Consider the following 22,427-nt stretch of genomic DNA (forward strand, 5'->3'; position numbering starts at 1 on the left):
CCTTAACGTCCGCCCATCAGCAAAGCCGTATTCCTGTAGCCCCGCCCCTCGCGTCTGGGCGGGGCTTGTTGGGAGGCGGGGCTGGGGGAATCCGGAAGCACCAGGCGACCGCGGTCTGCTAAAGGATTAGCACCCCAGAATTTTCTCTTTCGGGTCTGGTGTGCTGCGTGTGCGGAGTCTCCTCCTCTCTCGGTCTCCAGAGGCGATCGCAAAGCTGTCCCGACCTGGGCGGCGGCCTGGTGCCCTGTAGGGGCGTCCGCCATTGGCTGGAGCCATGCCCACAGCCGCTGCCCCCATCATCAGCTCGGTTCAGAAGCTGGTGCTGTACGAGACCAGAGCTGTGAGTATCCGCAGCGGCTGGGCAGGACTGAGGACAGCGCTGCGGGGGGTCAGGGGACGCTGTAGGGTCGTTGGGCAGAGGCGGCATCCCCGCATTTCCCCCCTCCCTCCCTCCTAGCTCCGCAGCACCGAGGAATACAGCCTCAGAGGAAGCTGGCCTGCTAGGGCCGTGCAGCCAGGCACTGGTGGGTTTGCACAGCTGTCCTGCTTAGGAGCCTTGGCTGGAAGTTGCACGTGCAAACGGGTGCTTGTAGTACACAGAAACCGTGCACAGCTTCTGACCGAGTTACTCTATTCTTTTCCGCTTTCTCATAATCTGTTAAAAGTTCTTGAGACCACTTCTTGTGGTAAAGTCAGGGGTAAGAAAAAAATTGAGCTTCTATTTTGCGATTCCGTGGTATATTATCTCTGTGACTGGTAATCACATGCACTGTTTTTGCTGAGATTCAGGATTCTGTGACATGGACACCTAACTTCTCCGGCTAGCAGAGCGGTGCTAAGAGTTGTTATTTCTGTGGTTGGAAAACTAAATGTGGCCTCCTCGAATCTAGACTTCATGATGTTTAAGCTAATTCACTTGACGGTCACAAACTGATGAGTGTCTCGTGAGGCATATTCAACGAAACGTGGCTAGGCTTCGATGGGAGTGTACAAGAAATTATTTACCTTCCTGGATTCTTGGTCATTACACAATCCTAATAGGGCCTGTCTTGTTTCACATGTGTACAACTGCTGTTTCTAAGTGAAGGTGGCAAAAAGTCCATTTGGCTAGGCCAAGACCAGAAGACGGAATCTAATATTTGCAAGTATCTTCACTTCTCTTCAGAGAGTCAGGCAGAAATATCATTTCGACATTGAAACAAAACTTTCTACTTTTTGCAAAATGTGCAGGTTGATGTCCCTAGTGAGAAAATTGTCACATAGGAATTTTAGCCCACCAATAAGCTGAGGATTCTGAGGGCCTGCCTAGGATGTTGTGTAGCACAGAATTGCTTTTCCAGAACTCTTTAGTGGCCCCTGTGCTGAGTAGGATCAACTCTGTCCCTAGTGTAAAACAGTCAACATATATATTTGAGCCTTAATTATCCAGTAAAATTGCATCAGCCCGAGCTCTCCGTGTTCGCCCTGTGTTTTTCTACATCTTTCTGTTTTTGTAATGTCTCACCCCATCTTTTCTTGTTAAAACCTTTATGGTCCTCACAGCACAGCTATGTACATGCCTTGTCAGCACCACGTAGTCAGCGGCTGCCAGGTCAGTTGGCAGATGAAAGGCAGGAGCGTCGGAAGGGTGCTTGGGGACCACTGTGTGGGTTCACTGGGGGCCCCCCTCCCCGCTTCTCCAGCCTCTGCAAAAGCCGGGGCAAGAGGGCAAGTGAGAGAACTACCCCAAAACAGTGCAGGCTCTGAGATGCAGACTGAGATAGGTGGTAGGCTCAGCTATGATTGGATAGCTGCCCCCGGGGGCAAATCATAACAGTAATCACTTCATCCGTATGACTGTGCCTTCCTGTGATGGGTGATGTGGACACTGCATTAGCCCTCTGAAGCTGGTCCTTAGAATTCAGCACATCTTTGCTTATTTATTATTTATTCTTGAGTTAAAAGCGAAAGATGTGTTTGGAGTCATCTGCTCAGAGATGAAGGGACGCCAGTCAGATAAGGCAGAAAACTCCTAGCAACTGAGCAAACAGAAACAACAGTGTTAAGTAGGCTGTAGTGACGAGAAGGGCCGGCTGATGTCTGCAGAGTGTGTGGCTGTGCTGTCCTGCTTTAAGGTCTCTGTTTATTTAGTGTTGATGAGGATCGGGTGTTACGCTGTGACTTATCATTGCTACTGTTATTTATTTGGGGAGGAGGGGAAGGAGGCAAAGTGAATTTCCGATGGTACTGCTTCAGATGTGGCCTGGGACCTGCTGCTGGCTAGAGATCTTTATAACCAGAGTCCATGGCCATCGTGGTGGGGAGCATGGCAATAGGTTGGCAGGCATGGTGCTGGAGCAGTAGCTGAGAGCTTATGTCTTGAGATATAACCATGAGACAGAGAGAGAGAGAGAGAGAGAGAGAGAGAGAGAGAGAGAGAGAGAGAGAGAGAGAGAGGGAGGGAGGGAGGGAGGACTGGAAATGGCATGGATTTTTTTTTTAAAAACAGAAAACTGCCTCATGTGACATACATCCTCCAACAATACCATGGCCACACCCCCTAACCCTTCCCAAACAGTTCCACCAACTAGGCACCGAGATTCAAATATGTGGTTCACATCCAAGCCACACCATGGCTTTACCTAGTCAACCATCTATTCCCTTTCTGGCAAATAATGTTCTATTAAAAATGTTTTTATTAAAAGGAAGGTTTATTTTAATTTTTATTTTATGGGTATCTGTGTGTATCCCTCTGTGTGTATGCCACATGTATGATGAGCTGGAGGTCTGAGCTTGGGTCCTCGGGTAGAGGATCAACCACCCTCAGCCACTCCGCAATCTCTCCAGTCCCAGGGTTCAATTATTTTTAAGTGTTAGATGACATTTGCTTGTTCAAAGCTTTCACGTAATGGGCAGGTGCACATGATACAGGAGGGGCCTGTAATTCCAGCACTAAGAAGACCAGAGTCAAGAGCATCTCAAGTTCTAGGCCAGCCTGGGCAGCACAGGAAGACCTGGCTTGGAATAAACAGAACAGTTCAGATGATGGCGGAGCTCTATCCATCCTTTTAGGTCCAGTGTATTTTGTTCAGCATGAAGTCCTTGCAGTTTATTCGTGCATTTTTTTTTATCAGCAGTTTGTACCCTTTACAAGGACTGTCTTCACAATTTGCCTGCCAGTTTTTCTATGGACTATGAATAATCCATCTGTGAACCTCCTCGAAAAAGTGTGTTTGTGCGTATATATTGTCATCTCTCTGTGCGTAAATGTGAGTGATGTCACTAGCTGAAGGAGTCACATGTCCTAGCTCCTTGGAGAATTCCCAGGCTTTGTGAAGTAGTCGTGCCTGTGCCACTTCCACCATGAACATACGTGGACTGCCATTGGTCTGTGTCCTGGCCAGCATTTGTGCCGTCGGTGCTCTTAGTTTGCAGACCTCTCATTGTGGATGCGTCATTGTTCCCTGACGACTAATGGTGTCGGGCATATTCTCATGTCATAGTGCTCTTCCTTTATGAAGCATCTGTTCATTTATTTTGCCCATTTATCGAATTACGCTGCTATTGCATTAGTGATTTGTAGGCATTTTTTAATGTGTTCTACAATCAAGTCTGTTGTCGTATACATTTTGTAAAGCATTGTTTTTCTGGAACATCACTTTAAATGATCATTTGATGAACAGCAATTTTAATGTGTGTGTGTGTGTGTGTGTGTGCACGCACATATGCCCATGTGGAGGAACGTGGAGGCCAGAGGCTGACAGTCGATATCTCTCATTGATTGAACCTGGAATTTCCCATTTTCCTAGCCTGGTTGGCCGATGAGCCCCCCCCCCCCCCGCCCCGGTCTATTGCTGACCTCCAGCACTGGGGCTATAGATGAGTTACTGTGTGGGGTTCAGTAGGTACTAGAAATCTTTACCCACTAAGCCAGCTTTCCAGTCCAGTCCTATTTCATTTCATTTCACTGTGTGTGTGTGTGTGTGTGTGTGTGTGTGTGTGTGTGTGTGTGTGTGTGAGTGTGAGAGAGAGAGAGAGAGAGAGAGAGAGAGAGAGAGAGAGAGAAACAGAGACCTTGTTATGTAGCGTAGGATAGTATCAAAATCATGATCCTCTTGCCTCAACCTCCTCAGTGCTGGGATTATAAACATGGGCCACAACTTCTGACCCTTACTCAGTTTGTGTGTGTGTGTGTGTGCCTGTGTGTGTATGTTGTGTGTGTGCATGTGTGTGTGTGTTGTGTGTGTGTGTGCATGTGTGTGTATGTTGTGTGTGTGCATGTGTGTGTATGTTGTGTGTGTGCCTGTGTGTGTGTGTATGTTGTGTGTATGTGTGTGTGGGTGCTTTTTGCTTTTCATATGCAATCTGTGCTTGTTCTCAGGCCATGATGATTTTTCTCTGTCTAATTGAAAAGATTCACAGTTTTAGCTTTTATGTTATGATCTACTTTATATTAAATCATTTATATATGACATATATCTTAGTTAGTGTTACTACTGCTATGATGAAACAATATGATTAAAACAACCTGGGCAGGAAAGGGTTTATTCAGCTTACATTTCCACATCATTGTCAATAAAGGAAGTCAGGAGAGGAACTCAAGCAGGGCAGGAACCTGGAGGCAGGAGCTGATGCAGAGGCCATGGAGGGGTGCCGCTTACTGGCTTGCTCCTTGTGGCTTGCTCAGCCTGCTTTCTTTCTTTCTTATTTTTTTTTTAATATTTTATTTTATTGTTTAAATTTTTTATTAATTTAATCTTATTACATCTCAATGGTTATCCCATCCCTTGTATCCTCCCATTCTTCCCTCCCTCCCTTTTTCCCCTTACTCCTCTCCCCTATGACTGGGACTGAGGGGGACTTCCTCCCCCTTTATATGCTCATAGGGTATCAAGTCTCTTCTTGGTCTGCTTTCTTATAAAACCAGGACCACCAGCCCAGGGATGGCACCACCCACCATGGGCTGAGTCCTCCCCTATCAGTCACTAAGTGTTCTACCTCTGGATTTTTATGGGGGTATTTTCTCAATTGGGGTTCCCTCTAGCTTGTGTCAAGTTGAGATAAAACTAGCCAGGACAACATAATACAGGCCTCATGTGACTTACCTGTTGTAGCAAGTTACCCTTCAAGTTAGTGGGTCTATACAGTACAAGGACTGAGGCGTCCTTTTCTCCTTGAATCAGCTGTCCGGTATCATATGTTGGACAGACTCTTTTCTTGGTTGAATTTCTTTGGCATGTTTGTAAAAAATTACTTGACTGGACAAATAGAGGCTAAACAGTTTCGTTCTATACCTCTGTTTATTTTTTTAATGTCCTTACCACCTTTTCCTGAAGATTAGGGTTCATATCTTAGAGTCAGACATATTTTTCCAACTTATTTGGCCTTTCTAGAACATTTGTGTTTTCTTATGATATAGTTTTTTAGTATGCTTGCCAGTTTCCATAGAGCCCCCTTGAAGTGTCCTGGAAGATGACTACTTGGTTGGTAGAGAGCTTGTGTACCAGCATGAAGAGCAGGGTGCGGAGCCTCAGCATGCACATGGGAAGCTGGGGTGGTGGTGCACAGCTGTAATCCCAGGTGTAATCCCAGGTGTGGAGATGCTGCACAGCTGTAATCCCAGGTGTAAGCACAGGTGTGGAGATTCTGCACAGCTGTAATCCCAGGTGTAAGCCCAGGTGTGGAGATAGGAGGATCCTGGGGTTTGCTGGCAAGCCAGTCTAGGCAGTCAGTGAGCTCAGGGTGAGGGGAGATCCTGTGAAGAGTCATTGAGAGAATACTTTATGTTCTTCTTGGCCTGAACATACTGTACACATGTGCACATGTACCTGCACACATATGAACACACACACACACCTGTGCACATGTGTGTGTGCATACACATCCTGTTGGGATTGGGATATAGATTTTTACTAAATCTGTGGACTGGTTTATAGAGAATTGAAATGCCATTTAGTTTGAGGATCGCTTCTCTCTTCCCAGTCTGAGTGCCTTTTTCTTGTTTTCTTGCTTTACTTGTCGTACAAAGCTAAATTAGAAGTCAGTAGAAAAGACACACCCACCTTCTTCTAAAATTTTTTTATTTTATTTAGGTTTATTTATTTATTATGTATACAATGTTCTGTCTGCATGTGTGCCTGCCTTCTAGTTGAGGGCACTAGATCTCATTATAGATGGTTGTGAGCCACCATGTGGTTGCTGGGGATTGAACTTAGGACCTTTGGAAGAGCAGCTGAGAACGTTAAAAAAAAAAAAAAAAAAAATGAGGGGCTAGAGAAGTGGCTGACTGGTTAAGAGCACTGGCTGCTCTTCCAGAGGACCGGAATTTGTCCCCCAGCACCCACATGCAGCTCACCGTGGTCTCTACTCCAGCCCCAAGGGCCTGCTTTTGTCTCTGAGGGTACTTACTGTACAAACATGGTGAACAGACATACCGGCAGGCAAAACCCCCGTACACATAAAATGAACTATATATTTAAATTAAGAATTCATCGATGATGTTAAATTTTGTCATTTCTCAACTTTACATGCCATTTCGTCTGTGTTTTTACTATAGTCAGTCACATTAATTCATTTTGCTTTAAATGTTTAACTTTGAGGTACAGAAATATATGTAAGTCATGTTATACTGTTTTCCCATAATAATAGATTCTATGTGCTAATTAACATTTGTTAAAGGTTTTATGTTTAGGCTGTTGGTTTATCGTTTTATTTAACACCTCTGATTTAAAGCTTTTAAGTTTTATTTGTTTTGGTATGTGTGTGCATCTGACACAGCGCACATGTGGGCCTTAGACGGCACCCGTGGAAGTTAGCTCTCTCCCTCCATTACGTCATGGTTCTAACTCTCCTATCACTGTGCCCTTTAGTACATCGCCTGACGTTGTGGTGACCCCAACCATAAAATTATTTTTATTGCTACTTTATAACTGTAATCTTGCCACTTCTTTGAGTCGTCATGTAAATATCCGTGTTTTCTGATGGTCTTCGGCCACCCCTGTGAGAGGGTCGTTCTACAGGTTGAGAACCGCAGCGTTAGGTAGATCCTGGAGATGTCTCAGGTCGTCAGGCCTGGCGACACGTGCCACCCACTGTGCCATCTCTGGCTTCTTGTCTGGCTTTATGTCAGGCCTCATGTAGCTTCCAAGTTGAAATGTTCCTCTGCTTCCTGAAATGTTTATGTACGACTGACTTTTTTTTCTCAGTGCTTGTGGAGTCCAGTATTGAAGCTTGTGTTTGAGTCGCTTTGTGGGTGAGAGTTGAGTGGATCGCTCTCTGCCACAGATAGAGGACTACGTAGAAATTTTTTTTTTTTATCTTGAATTTTGACTTTTATGGCTCTTGAGCTGAGAGGTGTATACATCAACGTATTCCTCAAAAATCCTGTGTTTTCATCAGCTTTTTCCATTTCGTCCCAGCCGTTGAATTTGTTGGCATCAAGTTACTAATCACATCGTGTTATGCTCTCAGTAACTGGAGGTGCTGTGGACACTTTTGCCTTTTTGTCACCGACCTCAATGTTTTGTAGTGTTTCTTCTGCCCATGTGTGGTTAGTTCTACCAACACTGCACAGCCTGGAGTTATGTGGGGAAAGTGATGGGTTGCCTAGCTCAGGTTGGTCTGTGGGGGATTGCCCTGGTACATTAGCTGAGGTGGGAAGACCCACTCTCTGTGGGTGGCACCCTCGAGGGGGTGTGGCCCTGTGCTGTAGGGGTGAGGGCAGTGAGCTGAGCTCAGCAGAGGCCTGTGGGCATCGGTTTGGTCCCCTCTGCTTCTAGCTGCTGACAGTGCCGTGGGCCAGCCTTACGCTCCCACTGCCATGGTGTCAAACTGCAATCCCTGGCGAGCTAAAACCAACCCTTCCTCTCATAAACTGCTCTTGTCAGGGGATTTTAATCACAGCAATGGGAAATGAAGCTAAGATAGCCTTTTGTTTTGCCTTTTGTTTTGCATTTTTCTTTTCCGAGACAGGGTTTCTCTATGTTAGCCTTGGCCGTCCTGGACTTGCTTTGTAGGCTGGCTTTGAACTCACAGCGATCCTCCTGCCTCTGCCTCCTGAGTGCTGGGATTAAAGGCGTGCACCTTTGGTGACTGGCTGCCATTGAGGCATTTATTTCTATGTATATGCTTTTCATACAAAAAAAAAAAATCCTATCTGTGGATTTTCATTTTGCTTTTCATGGCTTGTGACGCCAGCTCTGGCTTTAAGTACAATGGATCCAAACTGATAGGATAGAATGGGTGTGGTTTTTTTTGTTTTGTGTTTTTTTTCCCAGTTGAGCAGGCAGGTTCAGTGTTTGGAGAGGGACAGGAGTGAACCTTCAGCGTTGAAGAGGTGGAGAAGCCTTCCTCCCCCCCCCCCCCGAGCCATTTGTTATAGGGGTGTCAATCCTGTCCAGACCTAGTCACCCCTGAAGGCCTCACCTCTTAGAACTGTTGCTTTGGGGGTTAATCTCAACACACTTAGGCCATAGCAGTAAGTTCCTCTTTCTTTAGCTTCATAAGATGGATTGTGACTTATTTATATTTTTTCTTTCCTAGTATAAAGCTTTTAAAGCTGCAAATATAAGCCAAAAAAATAGTCAAAACCCTAATGACAGATGGTTGGGGATATTTGTCGTCAGGGTAATAGTATAACATATCCTTACATCCTAAATATTTTATAAGTAGTCAGAAAAATAAAAGCCACTTGAAAAGGACAAGGTGGGGGCTAGAGAGTCTAAGAACACTCAGCACTCCTGCAGATGGCTTGAATTCAGTTCCCAGCACCCACATTGGGTGACTCACAGCTACCTGTAATTCCAGCTCCAGGGGATCCAGTGTTCTCTCCTGGTCTCTCTGGGAACCCCCACATACATGTGCCTAAGTCTCCCCCTCCCACATAAATAAAAATAAATTTTAATTAAAAAGCAAAGGTGATAAAGATTGAGGAAGACAAGCTGCTATTGCCAGTAACTGAAGCAATAAAGTGGAAATAGACTCCCATTTTTGATCTGTCAGAAAGATGGATGGAGGCCCTAGCCGACAAGTATTTGAAAGAGGTAGGCATTCTTCTTTCGGTTGGTGTCAACATATTGTTTGGTGATGAAGGAATTACGAGATACATGGAGAAAAAGTGGGCAAGATGGCTGCCTCTCATCCCCAGTATTGTTTTATAAAATTATCTGTATTACCTGTATTATCTGTATTACCTGTAGGCCCGGCTAGCAATCAGTCAAGACACAGACACTTGTTATATTTTAAAATAGCCTTAGTTAACCTGGGGCAGGGGGGATACCAATCCTCTAAACTACCTCCCATAGTGGGGCCTCAGGCATGGGATCCCTGTCTCAATCCCATGCCATCTGCTTCTAATAACTTCTATCAAGCTACCTCCCGTCCATAATCTCAAATACTTGCTCACGTTTTTTATCTGGGCCGGATTCTCCATCCACGCTAGTCATGTGCTTTTCCTCCATCTAACTCATGGCAGCCTCCTCTCTTCCCTCAGGTCTCTCCTTTTCCTTGTGGCAGTCCTTCTTCTTCCCAGAATTCCTCTGTCTCCTAGCGCTGCCCAGGTGGGATGGCTTTTTATTAAGCAAAAGGTTGGTCACAGAGACTGTAAGCACTTTAGCTATCAAAATACACCAGACCACCCCCCCCAACACCCCAGCCTTCATCCAGAAAGGTAACTGAGTGTGTTTGCTTCTGAGCAGAAGCTCAGTTTGTCACTGTTTCCTGTGCCGAGAGGTAAAATTTGAGGGATATTTGGAGAGGAAAGGGAAAGGGTGGTGGATGCACACAGAAGGTTCCAGTCTTTGAAGGACCAGCCCCCTAGCAAACTTACCTGCTCCACCCAGCACCCTCAGGTTGCCTTTTGTTTTGGGGATGTGTTTTGGTCTGTCTGTCTGTCTGTCTGTCTGTCTGTCTTTCTGTCTCCTCTCTTTCCTTTCCTTTTTCTTTTTTCTAAAGCTGTAACATGTTTATTAAGGTATGGTTTACAGCAGCAAAATTGAAAACACAATTAATGTGTAGGAATAGGAAGTTATAAAATGTGGCATAAAGTACCCATGTACATTTCCTTATATGTACATGTATATATATGTACATATAAGTAATGTGTACTAGACTATTATATATAATCACTGAAAATTATGTTAGAAAGGAATGTGCCTTTTTAAAATAAATTTATTTATTTATGTATTTATTCATTCACTGTGCATCCTGGTCGTCGCCCCCTCCCTTCTCTCCTCCCAGTCCCACCCTCCTTCCCTCATCCTCCCTTCCCTGATCGCCAGAAAAGGGGAGCCCTCCTGCCCACCCACCCCAGCTCATCACGCCTCATCGGCAGTCCTGTCAGGGGGAAGTGATCAACAAGCGAGCAGCAGAGTCCGTGTCAGAGACACTGCCCCCTCCCCTCACTAGTGGGCCTGCATGAAGCCTGAGCTGCCCATTGGCTACAGTTCTGTCAGGGGGGCTAGGTCCAGTCCAGCCATGGCCCTTGGTTGCTGCTTCAACTTAGATGTCCCTCAACCTAAGAATGGATAAAGAAACTGTGGTACATTTATAGAATGGAATACCACTCAGCCATTAAAAACGAGGAAATCATGAAATTTGCAGGCAAATAGATGGAACTAGAAAATATCATCCTGAGTGAGGTAACCCAGACCCAAAAAGACACACATGGTATGTACTCACTTATAAGTGGATTTTAGCCATTTAGTACAGGAAAAACACACCACAATGCACAGACCCAAAGAAGATAAGTAACAAGGGGAAGCCAAGGGAGGATGCTTAAGTCTCACCCAGAAGGGGAAATAGACTAGGCAGAGGTAGTGGTTGAGGAGAGGGAGTGTTGTCCTAGTCTTTCTCTGCTCCCTGGTTCTGGTCTAGTCCAGTCTCGCTACACAGTTCAGTGAGAGCAGGAGTTGCTCCAGGTGAGTTAGGAACTTGACATCATCCTGGGCGAGACTGCAGTGTGCCTTCCAATATATGGGTGCCCTCGCTTAATGCATGCTGCTCAGAGGTCAGTGACTATCTCGTAACAGACCAATGAATGTAGGGTGGCCAGCTTTAAAGGGGTTTTGGAAGCCACCCTTTATCCCCAACCACATAAACTTGAATAAAAGAAGAACTGCACCACAAGGAATGCCTCTTACTTAAACTTTATTATGTGCCTGGCGAACAAGGGAGGATAATATCTATAGCACCATTTGGTTGGTGGAGGGACTAGAGCCGGGAGCCGTGGTCTGTCATCCGGGAGAGAAGCGTAGTCATGGCAGCCCAGAGATGTGTTTGGGGGTGACAGAATTTCACACTACTTCTGCAGCGAATGTGGAACTTCCCCTTAAGTCAAGCTGGGTAATGGCTGGATCTCGGAGAGGTGCCCTTGGCCATGCCTGCGGACTGCAAGGCTGCGTTAACTCACTGCTGGGATTGCTAAATCAGATATGGAGCCAGCCGGCCTTGAACACGGTGAGGCGGCTAGAAGCGGCTTCAAGGTGCTCTTTAAAAGTGATGCATTTAAATCAAAACAACTCTGAGATTCCATCTTACACCCATCAGAATGGCCAAGATCAAAAATTCAAGTGACACCACATGCTGGCGATGTGGAGAGAGAGGAACACTCCTTCATTGCTGGTGGGAATGCAGTCTAATGCAGCCACTTTGGAAAGCTATCTGGCGCTATCTCAGAAAACTGGGAATAGGGCTTCCTCAAGACCCAGCTATTCCGCTCCTTGGAATATACCCAGAAGATGCTCCAGCACACAACAGGGACATATGCTCAACCATGTTCATAGCAGCCTTATTCATAATAGCCAGAGCATGGAAACAGCCTAAGTGTCCCTCAGTAGAAGAATGGATAAAGAAACTGTGGTACATATACACTATGGAATACTACTCAGCTATTACAAACAAGGAATTCCCGAAATTTGTGGACAAATGGATTGAACTAGAAATTATCATAATGAGTGAGTTAACCCAGAAGCAGAGAGACTCAAATAGTGGGATAGTGGTGAGGACACCCTAAGGTGGGAGGAATATAGGAGGTAGGGAAATAGATGGATCCAGAGGGTCCTAGAAACCTACAAGAAGAACACTATGATGGGCAGATCTGGGTCCAGGGGTTCTGTGTGATGTATGGCACCAACCAAGGACAATACATGCAGTCATCATCAACCCTTACCCAGACCTAGCCAAGGGACAGACTATTCTCTACAGTTAAGTGGAGACTGGGGACTGACTTCCACACGAACTCTGGTGCCCCTTATTTGGCCATGTCCCCTTGATGGGTGGCACTCAGAGGAAGGATAGCAGACTACCAAGAAGAAACTTGATACCCTAGCATCATATTCAAGGGGAGGAGGTCCCCCTCAGTCACAGTCATAGGGAAGGGGAATGGGGTGAAAGTGGGAGGGAGGGAGGGATGGGAGGATGCACGGGATGGGATAGCAATTGAAATGTAATATGAATGATTTTATTTTTCAATAAAAAATTTTTAAAAAAGCAAGAAAAAAAAAAAGTGATGCATTTAATCTGAAAGTTCAGGTGAGCGGAACATTCACTGAAGCTGCCAAACCACCCAAACGCTCTCTTTCTTCTCAAGAGGGTTGCTTTTCTTCCTTCAGATGAGTGATTAATTAGCCTGTCATTGGAAAAGGAGAGAATAACGTTAGTAGATTCTGCATTTCCTGTTAAATGCGTTGCCTATTGTATTCCCTTTGGGTTCCATATATATTTAGAAACACGCCCATCTTTTTACCATACCACCACTGTCAAAGTTACTGACACATTTTGTACAGTCTCTGCCCCCCCCCGGCCGCCCCCCCAGGTATTCAGCTGTCAACAGGCTGTGTGTGCTGCAGATGGCAGAGCTGGAGGGGTGCATGTTGCCCAAGCCACACTCCTTTGGCCATGTATATTCCGTTGAGCTCACTTGTGAGAAATGCATTCAGGTTGGCACACGTGTGACACTCTTTTGAATTCTCTGATGTTTCTGGGCATCTTATCTTTTCACTTCCACCCTCGGACCTGCCAGTCTTAAGTGATCTTTCCTTCCTCTCAAGTCTTTACTGGTTACCATGACTTCATATACCCAGATCTGGCCTAGCTATGTAAGTTTCCATTCACCACATCTGTGTCCCCAGCTAGTGCATAGATTTCATCTTGATGCCATGGTTCAGATCTGCGTTGGCTGTTCCCCAGCTGTGCCCACAGCTGGCACCTGAGGTCTTCCCTCACCACCATGTTGTTTTCTCTTCTTGATAATGTCCCTGTGTTCCTGGGTCATGTGATTGCCAGTTTCTTGATTTATGGTCTTAGTTTGGTGGAAAATTTCCAAAAATTACAATTTTTTTTCCTTCGCTATAGGTGTCTAAAAATGTTCACAGTCTCTTTCTTGGATTCGTACTGAAATCAAGGGCCACCAGGCTGTGACACCTTTTATTTTTAATGTCCTATATGTGTAGCTTTTATTGTCATGTTGAATTGTTTGAATTTTTAAAAAAGAAACATCTACTAAATGGAAAATATATTTTGTTCTGCTCTGAAGTTCTGAACTTGGTCAGGTGACTGTGGCCTAGATTGTGTGCAAATTTCTGGTCTGGTGGTGGTGATGGTGGTGGTGATGGTGGTAGTGGTGGTGATGGTGGTGGTGATGATGGTGGTGGTGGTGGTGGTGATGGTGGTGATGGTGGTGGTGGTGGTGGTGATGGTGGTGGTGATGGTGGTGGTGATGGTGGTGATGGTGGTGATGATGGTGGTGGTGGTAGTGGTGGTGGTGGTGGTGGTGGTGATGGTGGTGATGATGGTGGTGGTGGTAGTGGTGGTGGTGGTGGTGGTGGTGATGGTGGTGGTGATGGTGGTGGTGGTGGTGGTGGTGGTGGTGGTGGTGGTGGTGGTGGTGGTGGTGGTGGTGGTGGTGGTGGTGGTGGTGATGGTGGTGGTGGTGATGGTGGTGGTGGTGGTGGTGGTGATGGTGGTGTGGTGATGGTGGGGTGGTGGTGGTGATGGTGGTGGGGGTGGTGGTGGTGGTGGTGGTGGTGGTGGTGGTGGTGGTGGTGGTGGGGTGGTGGTGGTGGTGGTGGTGTGGTGGTGGTGGTGGTGTGTGGTGGTGGTGGTGGTGTGGTGTGGTGGTGGTGGTGGTGGTGTGGTGGTGGTGGTGGTGGTGGTGGTGGTGGTGGTGTGTGGTGGTGGTGTGTGGTGGTGTGGTGTGGTGTGGTGGTGGTGGTGGTGGTGGTGTGGTGGTGGTGGTGTGGTGGTGGTGTGGTGGTGGTGGTGGTGGTGGTGGTGGTGGTGGTAGTGATGGTGGTAGTGGTGGTGGTGGTGGTTGTGGTGGTGGTGGTGGTGCCTGTGCCTCCTGCTGCTTTAACTGGATACCCGAATGCTTTCAGCAACACTGCATCATTTTGTAATGCTCCCCATATAGGTTTCAGAGTCCATTTATTTAGAGTAGGTTGGAATGATGTAGGAAGCAATGGAATCTGCATTACAAAAAAAATGTACTAGGGCCCCTCTCCTCTGTGGCATATGACTTAGTACTGAATTGCATGCTGAGGTGACTACTGCCCTGTAATTGGACGGTATTACCCACCTGTCTTTCATGAGCCTGCATTACACCTGAGAATTTCTAATGGTATTTTGTTTTTAGTATGTTTAATTGTCTCTAAGAAGTTCATAAGCTGTATTTTGATTATATTCACACCTTTTCCTCCCCCAGCTCTTCCCAGATCTACCCCTACCTCCATAGCCCTCCAACTTTGTTCCTGTTTTTCTTTTAAAAATAATCTGTTGAAGGAAGAGAGGTGACTCAGTGGATAGGATCCCTGTCTGCTCTTCCAGAGGTCCTGAGTTCAATCCCCAGCACCCACATGGTGGCTCACAACCATCCATACTGGAATCTGATGCCCTTTTCTGACATATAGATGCATATGCGGATGGAGCACTCATACATAAAACAAACAAACAAACAAACAAAACAAACGATAAAAACCCTGTTGAGTCCAGTTCCTGATGCCTGTATCCTCCATGGGTGTGGGGCTAGCCACTGAGGTGTGGTTGATTCACCAGAGGCCAAGCCCTTAAAAACCTGACTCTCTTTTTCCCAGGAGCCATCATTTGTCCATAGCTCTCAGTGAGGGATGACAGTGGGGGATGGGGGTCATGAGCCCTTCCTCCTCCATGCTAGAGCGTTGACTGGCTTGGGGCTGTACTTGTCTCATACAGGCAGCCACAGCAGTCCTATCATGTCCCCAAGACACTGTTTTGTTCTGGAATTCCCTGACACACACACTCTCTCTCTCTCTCTCTCTCTCTCTCTCTCTCTCTCTCTGTCTCTCTGTCTCTCTATCTCTCTCTGTCTGTCTCTCTCTCTGTGTCTCTCTCTTGTCTCTCTTTGTCTCTCTGTCTCTGTCTCTGTCTCTGTTTCTCTCTGTCTCTGTCTATCTCTGTCTCTCTGTCTCTTTCTCATGTTCTTACATAAATACTAGGCTCATTTCTCTAGTTTGCAAAGTTATCTTTGGTATCAAAAGTCACTCCCTGTTATGCTGGGGCCTAAATCTCTTTTATGCCTGGTGGTACTTGTTTGTATAAAATTAGGTGCTGTTCCAACACCTGGCTTATAAATTTACATCTCATTCTGATTTTCTTCAAGTAGCACTGCTTTTGCCTTCTTCTTCTTCTTCTTCTTCTTCTTCTTCTTCTTCTTCTCTTCTCTTCTTCTCTTCTTCTTCTTCTTCTCCTCCTCCTCCTCCTCCTCCCCTCCTCCTCCTCCTCCTCCTCCTCCTCCTTCTTCTTCTCTTGTAAATCTGATGGTCTAAGGTGTTAGTAGAGTTTATTTCTTATTCCTCATTGTTGTATCTTTTTTCTCTGGACTTTATTCACCTTCTCTATGTTGGTGTTTACTAGATTGTTTTCCAGGCATAGAATTCCCTTAAGGTGTCTTCTGTAATTCTTGTCTAGTGGCCCTCGTTTATCCTTGTCACAGAAGGTCTCCTTCAACTGTGAAGGAGAACCATGCCGGGTGCCACAGTCTTGCCTGCCTGGTAGTTATTTTCTTTAAGGACTCCAAACATATAATTCTGTGCCCTTCCAGAATTTAGCATTCCTCCTGAGAAATTTGTCATTAGTCTAATGTCTTTGCTTTAAATGTTACCTGCCATTTCCTACATGCACAGTGTGATGTCCTCTCTTTGTCCTGCACTTTAAATGACCTAACCTTAGTATGCCTGGCGTTGTACAGCTATGGTCATGTGTGTTTGAAGGTCTAAATGTTTCTTGTACTCGGATATCATGTCTTCCCCCAGATTTGGGAAGTTAAGCCTGCTTTCTTATACAACCCAGGGCCACCAGCCCAGGGGTGACAAACCTCAAAGGACTGGGCCCTCCCACATCAATCGTTAATCATGAAAGTCAGTGTGGCGGAGGCCTGCCTGTGGGTCAGTGTGGCGGAGGCCTGCCTGTGGGTCAGTGTGGCGGAGGCCTGCCTGTGGGTCAGTGTGGCGGAGGCCGGCCTGTGGGTCAGTGTGGCGGAGGCCGGCCTGTGGGTCAGTGTGGCGGAGGCCGGCCTGTGGGTCAGTGTGGCGGAGGCCGGCCTGTGGGTCAGTGTGGCGGAGGCCGGCCTGTGGGTCAGTGTGGCGGAGGCCGGCCTGTGGGTCAGTGTGGCGGTGGCCGGCCTGTGGGTCAGTGTGGCGGAGGCCGGCCTGTGGGTCAGTGTGGCGGAGGCCGGCCTGTGGGTCAGTGTGGCGGAGGCCGGCCTGTGGGTCAGTGTGGCGGAGGCCTGTCTGTGGGTCAGTGTGGCGAAGGCCTGTCTGTGGGTCAGTGTGGCGAAGGCCTGCCTGTGTGGCGGAGGCCTGCCTGTGGGTCAGTGTGGCAGAGGCCTGCCTGTGGGTCAGTGTGGCGGAGGCCTGCCTGTGGGTCAGTGTGGCGGAGGCCTGCCTGTAGGTCAGTGTGGTGGAGGCCTGCCTGTGGGTCAGTGTGGCGGAGGCCTGCCTGTGGGTCAGTGTGGCGGAGGCCTGCCTGTGGGTCAGTGTGGTGGAGGCCGGCCTGTGTGGCGGAGGCCTGCCTGTGTGGTGGAGGCCGGCCTGTGTGGCGGAGGCCTGCCTGTGGGTCAGTGTGGCGGAGGCCTGCCTGTGTGGCGGAGGCGTTTTCTTCCCAAATGACTCCAGCTTGTGTTACCTGGACAATGCACAAACAAATAAATGAACAAACAAAACAAACAACAATAACAATAATACCCTAACCAGGACATGCAAAGCAGTACATAACAGCCGGTGAGTCCAGGTGAGGGCCCAGGGTGTTAGTACGTTGCTATTTTACTGTAGATTTGAAAAAAGAAAGAAAATAGGGGAAAAGCAATGAGAAAGGATTTAATCTCCCAAATGAGGAGATCCATCTTGAATAATACTATAGAGTATGACATAGTGTGGGTCTATGTGGTAATACAACTGCTGTATTCCACAGGGAGAAAATAAGATTGAGCGGAAACAGGCCTTTTTGAAAAAACAAAACAAAACAAAAAAGCAAAAACAAAAAACCTTTCATTAAAAGACCAAAGTTGTGCGGAAGTGGATGTCATCCGGCCACTAGAGGGCAGTGCAGACAGTGATTCTGTGTCCTTCTGAGGCCAGTCAAAGCCTCAGCGCTGTCTCCACACGAGGGCGCTATCCTCCGCACAAATTCCTTTAAGAGACCATTTCAGAGGACCGAGCCTAGGAATAGTTGCTTGACTTTCCCGTCAGGTCCCCACTCGCATTTCTCACTCTATGGACTGTTTCTTTAACTTGTGGCTGTTCTGACTCCAGCAGTGTCAGTTTATGAGAGGCTCTGATGTGCCCACCAAAGGCTGCTAATACAGTTGCCCATGCCCACTAACAACTACAACCACAGTGCCACAGATTTGCTGATTTCCTGTGGGGTGCTGCGTGAGCATCTTCTGTCTTCATCTTGGTCTTGCTCCCAACACAGCAAGCTCTTTTCTTGCTAGTTCCTCTCGTGGGCACTATTTCTCTTCCAGTCCTCAGGAGGGTGGCTCTCTTTTCCGGTAACAAGTACGACTAGGCTGCAAATCATTCTTTCTAAGGTATTCACTTGGCGGTTTTATCAGGTTGCTCACCCACTCTTCTCGGCAGTGGGTTGGGCTTCAAGGACCTAGGTGTGGCTGAGATTCTGTTCCCCCCCTTCAGCTGAGTTTCCCTCTGTGGCCGGCTGTTCCCCCAGTGCCTTGAGTCCTGTAGCTGTATGCCCCAACCCCCTTTTCTAATTGTTGTCATAATCCCCTTATTCCCCCCTCGTTACAACTGACAGTTTCAAGGAGACCCTACCTCTTCCAGGAGCCGAGGGGCTAAGCATTTCAGCTGTCTCCCTCAGCATATGGGTTTGTTTTCCATAACCTGTGGTTACGTGATTAGACCTTTATAAGCAGTCATTGTTGCTTAGCAGCAACAGGGATGCATTCTGAGAAATGTGTCCTCAGATGAGTTTCAGACACAATAGCAGACACTTACCCAAAACTGAGGCAAACTTATGTTGCTGCTAGACAGTGCAATCTTATGTCCCTGTCAAACGTGAGGGACATCTTTGACAAGATGTTAGCACGTGACACGTGATGGCATGCTCAGTAAAAGCTTCAGCGAGTTTTATTCATTTTACAGATTGAGATGGAAACCGCTGTAGCAGAATTCTGACATACTGTAAATTCTTGAACTCTTACCTATTCTTGAGGTCTCAGTTCTAGACTCTTCTGCCATCTTATACCGATCCAGCAGCCTCGTCAGTCCTCTTGGCTTTGATTTTCTATGGTAGATACGCTCCAGCTTGGTATTTGATGTAGACGGTTGTATTTATTTTTTAAGTGCTTTTTCATCTATACATCACATAACCAGTGAGATGGTAAAATACCAGCTGATTGTGGCCGCTGGTATTTTGGTTTAAAAAGTATTTTTTTAAAGGACATGTTTGAAGCAAAATATCTTTACATTATTTATTTTGCTAATGAAATTTTACTTATCTTTAAAGTAATTTAAGAATAATTGAGCTGGGGAGACAGCTTGGTAGACTGTGTGCTTGCCATGTATAGGGCTATGTGTTTGGTTCTTAGCACAAAATAAAAAAAATCCACTTAGTTTTGCTTATGAATTTTATATCTAGATATAGGACCACTATTTTTGACATTGTTATCATCTGTATTGTTTCCGATGATATGGCAAGTAAAGCTGTTGTGTTCAGGTGTTTGATGGATATTGTTTCCAGTATCTTCTTGGGAAAGGTGTTGGGGACTGTGCAGCCTTGCAATCTCTCAGACTAGGGTGAGCCTTCACAGTTGCTCCCTCACAGTCATTTTTACACTTGACAGGAAACCTTCAGACTTATTTGCCAATAGCTATAATTGTCTAAACTTCCTAATTACATGTTGAGCTTTCTAACACTTGTCGGCGCCGCTGCTTCCAGGCAAAGCTGAAGCATCACGTTAGCCAATCGCTGATGTCGTGACAGAATTAAATTCGTCTGACCTGGTTCCTGGGCGTATGTGAGACATCAGAACGGTACTCATCACTCAGCTCTAAGGATGTTTCAGTTTAAAAATTGACCTTTTGGGATCCGTCCCTTTAGCCCTCTAGTTGTGCTTAACAGGCATACACTTTAGGAAGCAGACTGACTATTAATGCTTTCTCAAAGTGTAACGTGTGTTATAAAGCGTCTGCAGGGCAAAACGCTTTCACAGCTGACACTCTCTTTCTCTCTAGAGATACTTTCTCGTCGGGAGCAATCATGCAGAAACGAAATACCGCGTCCTGAAAATTGATAGGACGGAACCAAAAGATTTGGTCGTGATTGATGACAGGGTAAGTGTCGCACCTCACCGCGAGCAGGGACTTCAGTGTGAGCTGTTCAGAGAAGTGGGGGTCACAGCTTTTAGTGGTTAGGGTACCCATTTTTATACACACATCTAAAGTCTCTAATCCGGCTTTGAGAACTTGCTGGTGTTGAGAAATTAGGCAGACTTATACTTTGCCCTTCAATTTAATTTGCTTCTGAGAGCACACATTCTCCCGGTAAAACAATGAATAATATACTTTTCTTAATCAAGTGACCTTTTAAGGGTTCAGTATAACTTAATATTGCGTCTGCCAAAGAGAGCTAATGTCACTGACTTCAGGCGGAGTCAGGGGACACTTTGATGTTTTACTGTGCTGACAGACATTGCATCTGATGGCTTGCTGTACAGCAAGGAATGGTGAGCAGTCACTGTGCGGATCCTGTGTTGTCTAGACTCAGGTGTGCCAAGGCTCAGTGCAAGCCACCCAAGAACACAAGGCTATTAGTCAAAGGTGCCATATAATGTCGTGCTGTTGACGTGTCAATTTGAGCTTTTCCAAGCGAGGCAACTTGCTCTTGGCGTTGAAGTTCCTGGCTAAATATTTCTGAATCTACAGAGGTCCCTCTTTCGTGAAGTACACTAGCAGTTATAAATGTGGAATCATTTTTATGAAACTCTTTGCAGAGTATGCCCTGTGTTCTAGCTGCTGTGGATAAATTCATTATTACAGTTTTTGATCCCCCGAACTAGTTCCCGGAGACTATTACCTTGCACCTGCCCGGGAGCTTTTATTAATATAGTGAGGTGTTCTTGCTTTTACTTGGGGGTGGGCATGCTCGATGAGGGAGACCTTTGAGAAGCTAACCGTTCCGGGCCACGTCATACCAATGCGCATTTAGCGGAGGGCCTGCATGTCATTTTAAGGGGCTCACCAACTTACTGAAATAGGTGGATCTTTGAACATGGGAACATGAGCCCAGGTGCCAGAACTTTCTCCCTTTCTCTCTCTAATGGTTGCTTAGTCATATGTTATGCAGTTCATGAAATCTTACTCAGGAATCATATAGGCAACTTGCAGTTTTCAGGGGCAGTGCATAACCTGAGGGGCCAGCACGGTCTTACAAGTGGCCTGTGTTTTTTTTTTTTTCACAGCATGTGTACACCCAGCAAGAAGTGCGGGAGCTTCTTGGCCGCTTGGATCTAGGAAACAGAACAAAGATGGGTCAGAAAGGATCCTCCGGGCTGTTCCGAGCCGTCTCCGCTTTTGGTGTCGTAGGTAAGAGATGTGCCTGCCTCCCTTGTCTGTCTGTTTACTTTGATACGGATTACTTAAAGAGAGCTTATAGGGCTTTGTAGGTATATATTAACACGTCATTCGTGCCTCTGGCTGCTTTAAATATCGTCATCAATCCATCAGACAACATTTGAACGAACACTCATGTGCTCAGCACCATGCAGGTTTATATAGACACTAACAAATAGAGAAATCTGCTGTGTGGCTTGCTGTGGATTGAAAAGTAACAATTCGTTTGCGCTACAAACATCTGCCCTACTACCAGTCAGCTAGAATTACAGATACAGAAAAACTTGCATTAAATTAAACAGGAATTTCTCCCAAGGGCAGGCTACAGTGTGGGCTGTCACATACCCCTTCTTTGGATGATGGCTGACTTAGAGTTTCTATTGCTGAGGTAATACAATGACCACAGCAAGTTGGGGAAGTGGTTTATTTGGCTTGTGTTTATCGTCCACCATTCAGAGCAGTCAGGGCAGGAACTCAAGGCAGGGATGCTGCTGAGGCCATGGAGGGATGCTGCTTTCTCCGTGGCTTGAGCAGCCTGCCCATCCAGGACCACCACCCCGAGGGTAATGCTCACAGTGAGCTGGACCTTCCATGTCAACCCCCAGTCAAGGAAATGCCTTACAGACTTGCTTCCAGGCTGGTCCTAGAGAAACGGTTTCTTGGTTAAGATTCCTTCTTGTCAGATGACCCTAGCTTGTATCAAGTTGACGTAAAAACTAGCCAGCACAGACAGTGATCGCTTTCTTACTCAGTGAGAAAGTTTCTTCAAAATCACGGAGGGAAAGAAAGCATGCTATTATTACTCTATAGTGTAAGTCACTGTGACTCAGAGGTCTGCTCTCCATTTTCTAGCAAGTTCCGTAGAACTTCAGGATAAGGGATCCCAAGCCTCTCTCTCTCTCTGTCCCTCCCTCCCTGTCTCTCTCTGTCTCTGTCTCTCCCTCCTTCCCTGTCGCTCTCTCTCTCTCTCTCTCTGTCTCTGTCTCTCTCTCTGTCTCTGTCTGTCTGTCTGTCTCTTTCTCTCTCTCTCCTCTCCTTCCCCCTTCTCTTTCTCTGAGACAGGGTCTCACTATGTAGCTCTGGCTGGCCTGGAGTTTGCTCTATAGACCAGGCTGCCCTAGAACTCACAGAGATCCTCCTGCCTTTGCCTCCCAAGTACTGGGATTAAAGGCGTGCTTCTCCGCACGTGGTCTGATGCTGATCTCTTTAGTACACAGTCTGCGTTAGCCTGAGCCTGCTCCTTCACATCTTATTCGAGCCCTGTCCCCCCTTCCTGTAGTTCGATGCTCTGTGATCTTCTCATGACAGATCATTAAGCCTGTCTTTACTGTATGATGACACATCAGTTAC

General features: G+C 46.5%; 1 protein-coding gene across 1 annotated transcript in view; it reads left to right on the forward strand.

The window, feature by feature from the left end:
- The first annotated feature begins 252 nt into the window (after positions 1-252).
- Positions 253-22,427, forward strand: part of Fig4 (FIG4 phosphoinositide 5-phosphatase) — a 114,171-nt gene continuing 91,996 nt past the window's right edge. The window contains exons 1-3 of the mRNA XM_051164130.1: positions 253-340; positions 19,701-19,799; positions 20,927-21,050. Coding sequence (XP_051020087.1) covers positions 275-340; positions 19,701-19,799; positions 20,927-21,050 — 289 coding nt within the window. The 5' untranslated portion in view covers positions 253-274. The remainder of the gene's footprint in view (positions 341-19,700; positions 19,800-20,926; positions 21,051-22,427) is intronic.

The sequence above is a fragment of the Acomys russatus genome, chromosome 21 (genome assembly GCF_903995435.1).
Source record: "Acomys russatus chromosome 21, mAcoRus1.1, whole genome shotgun sequence".
NCBI lineage: Eukaryota > Metazoa > Chordata > Mammalia > Rodentia > Muridae > Acomys > Acomys russatus.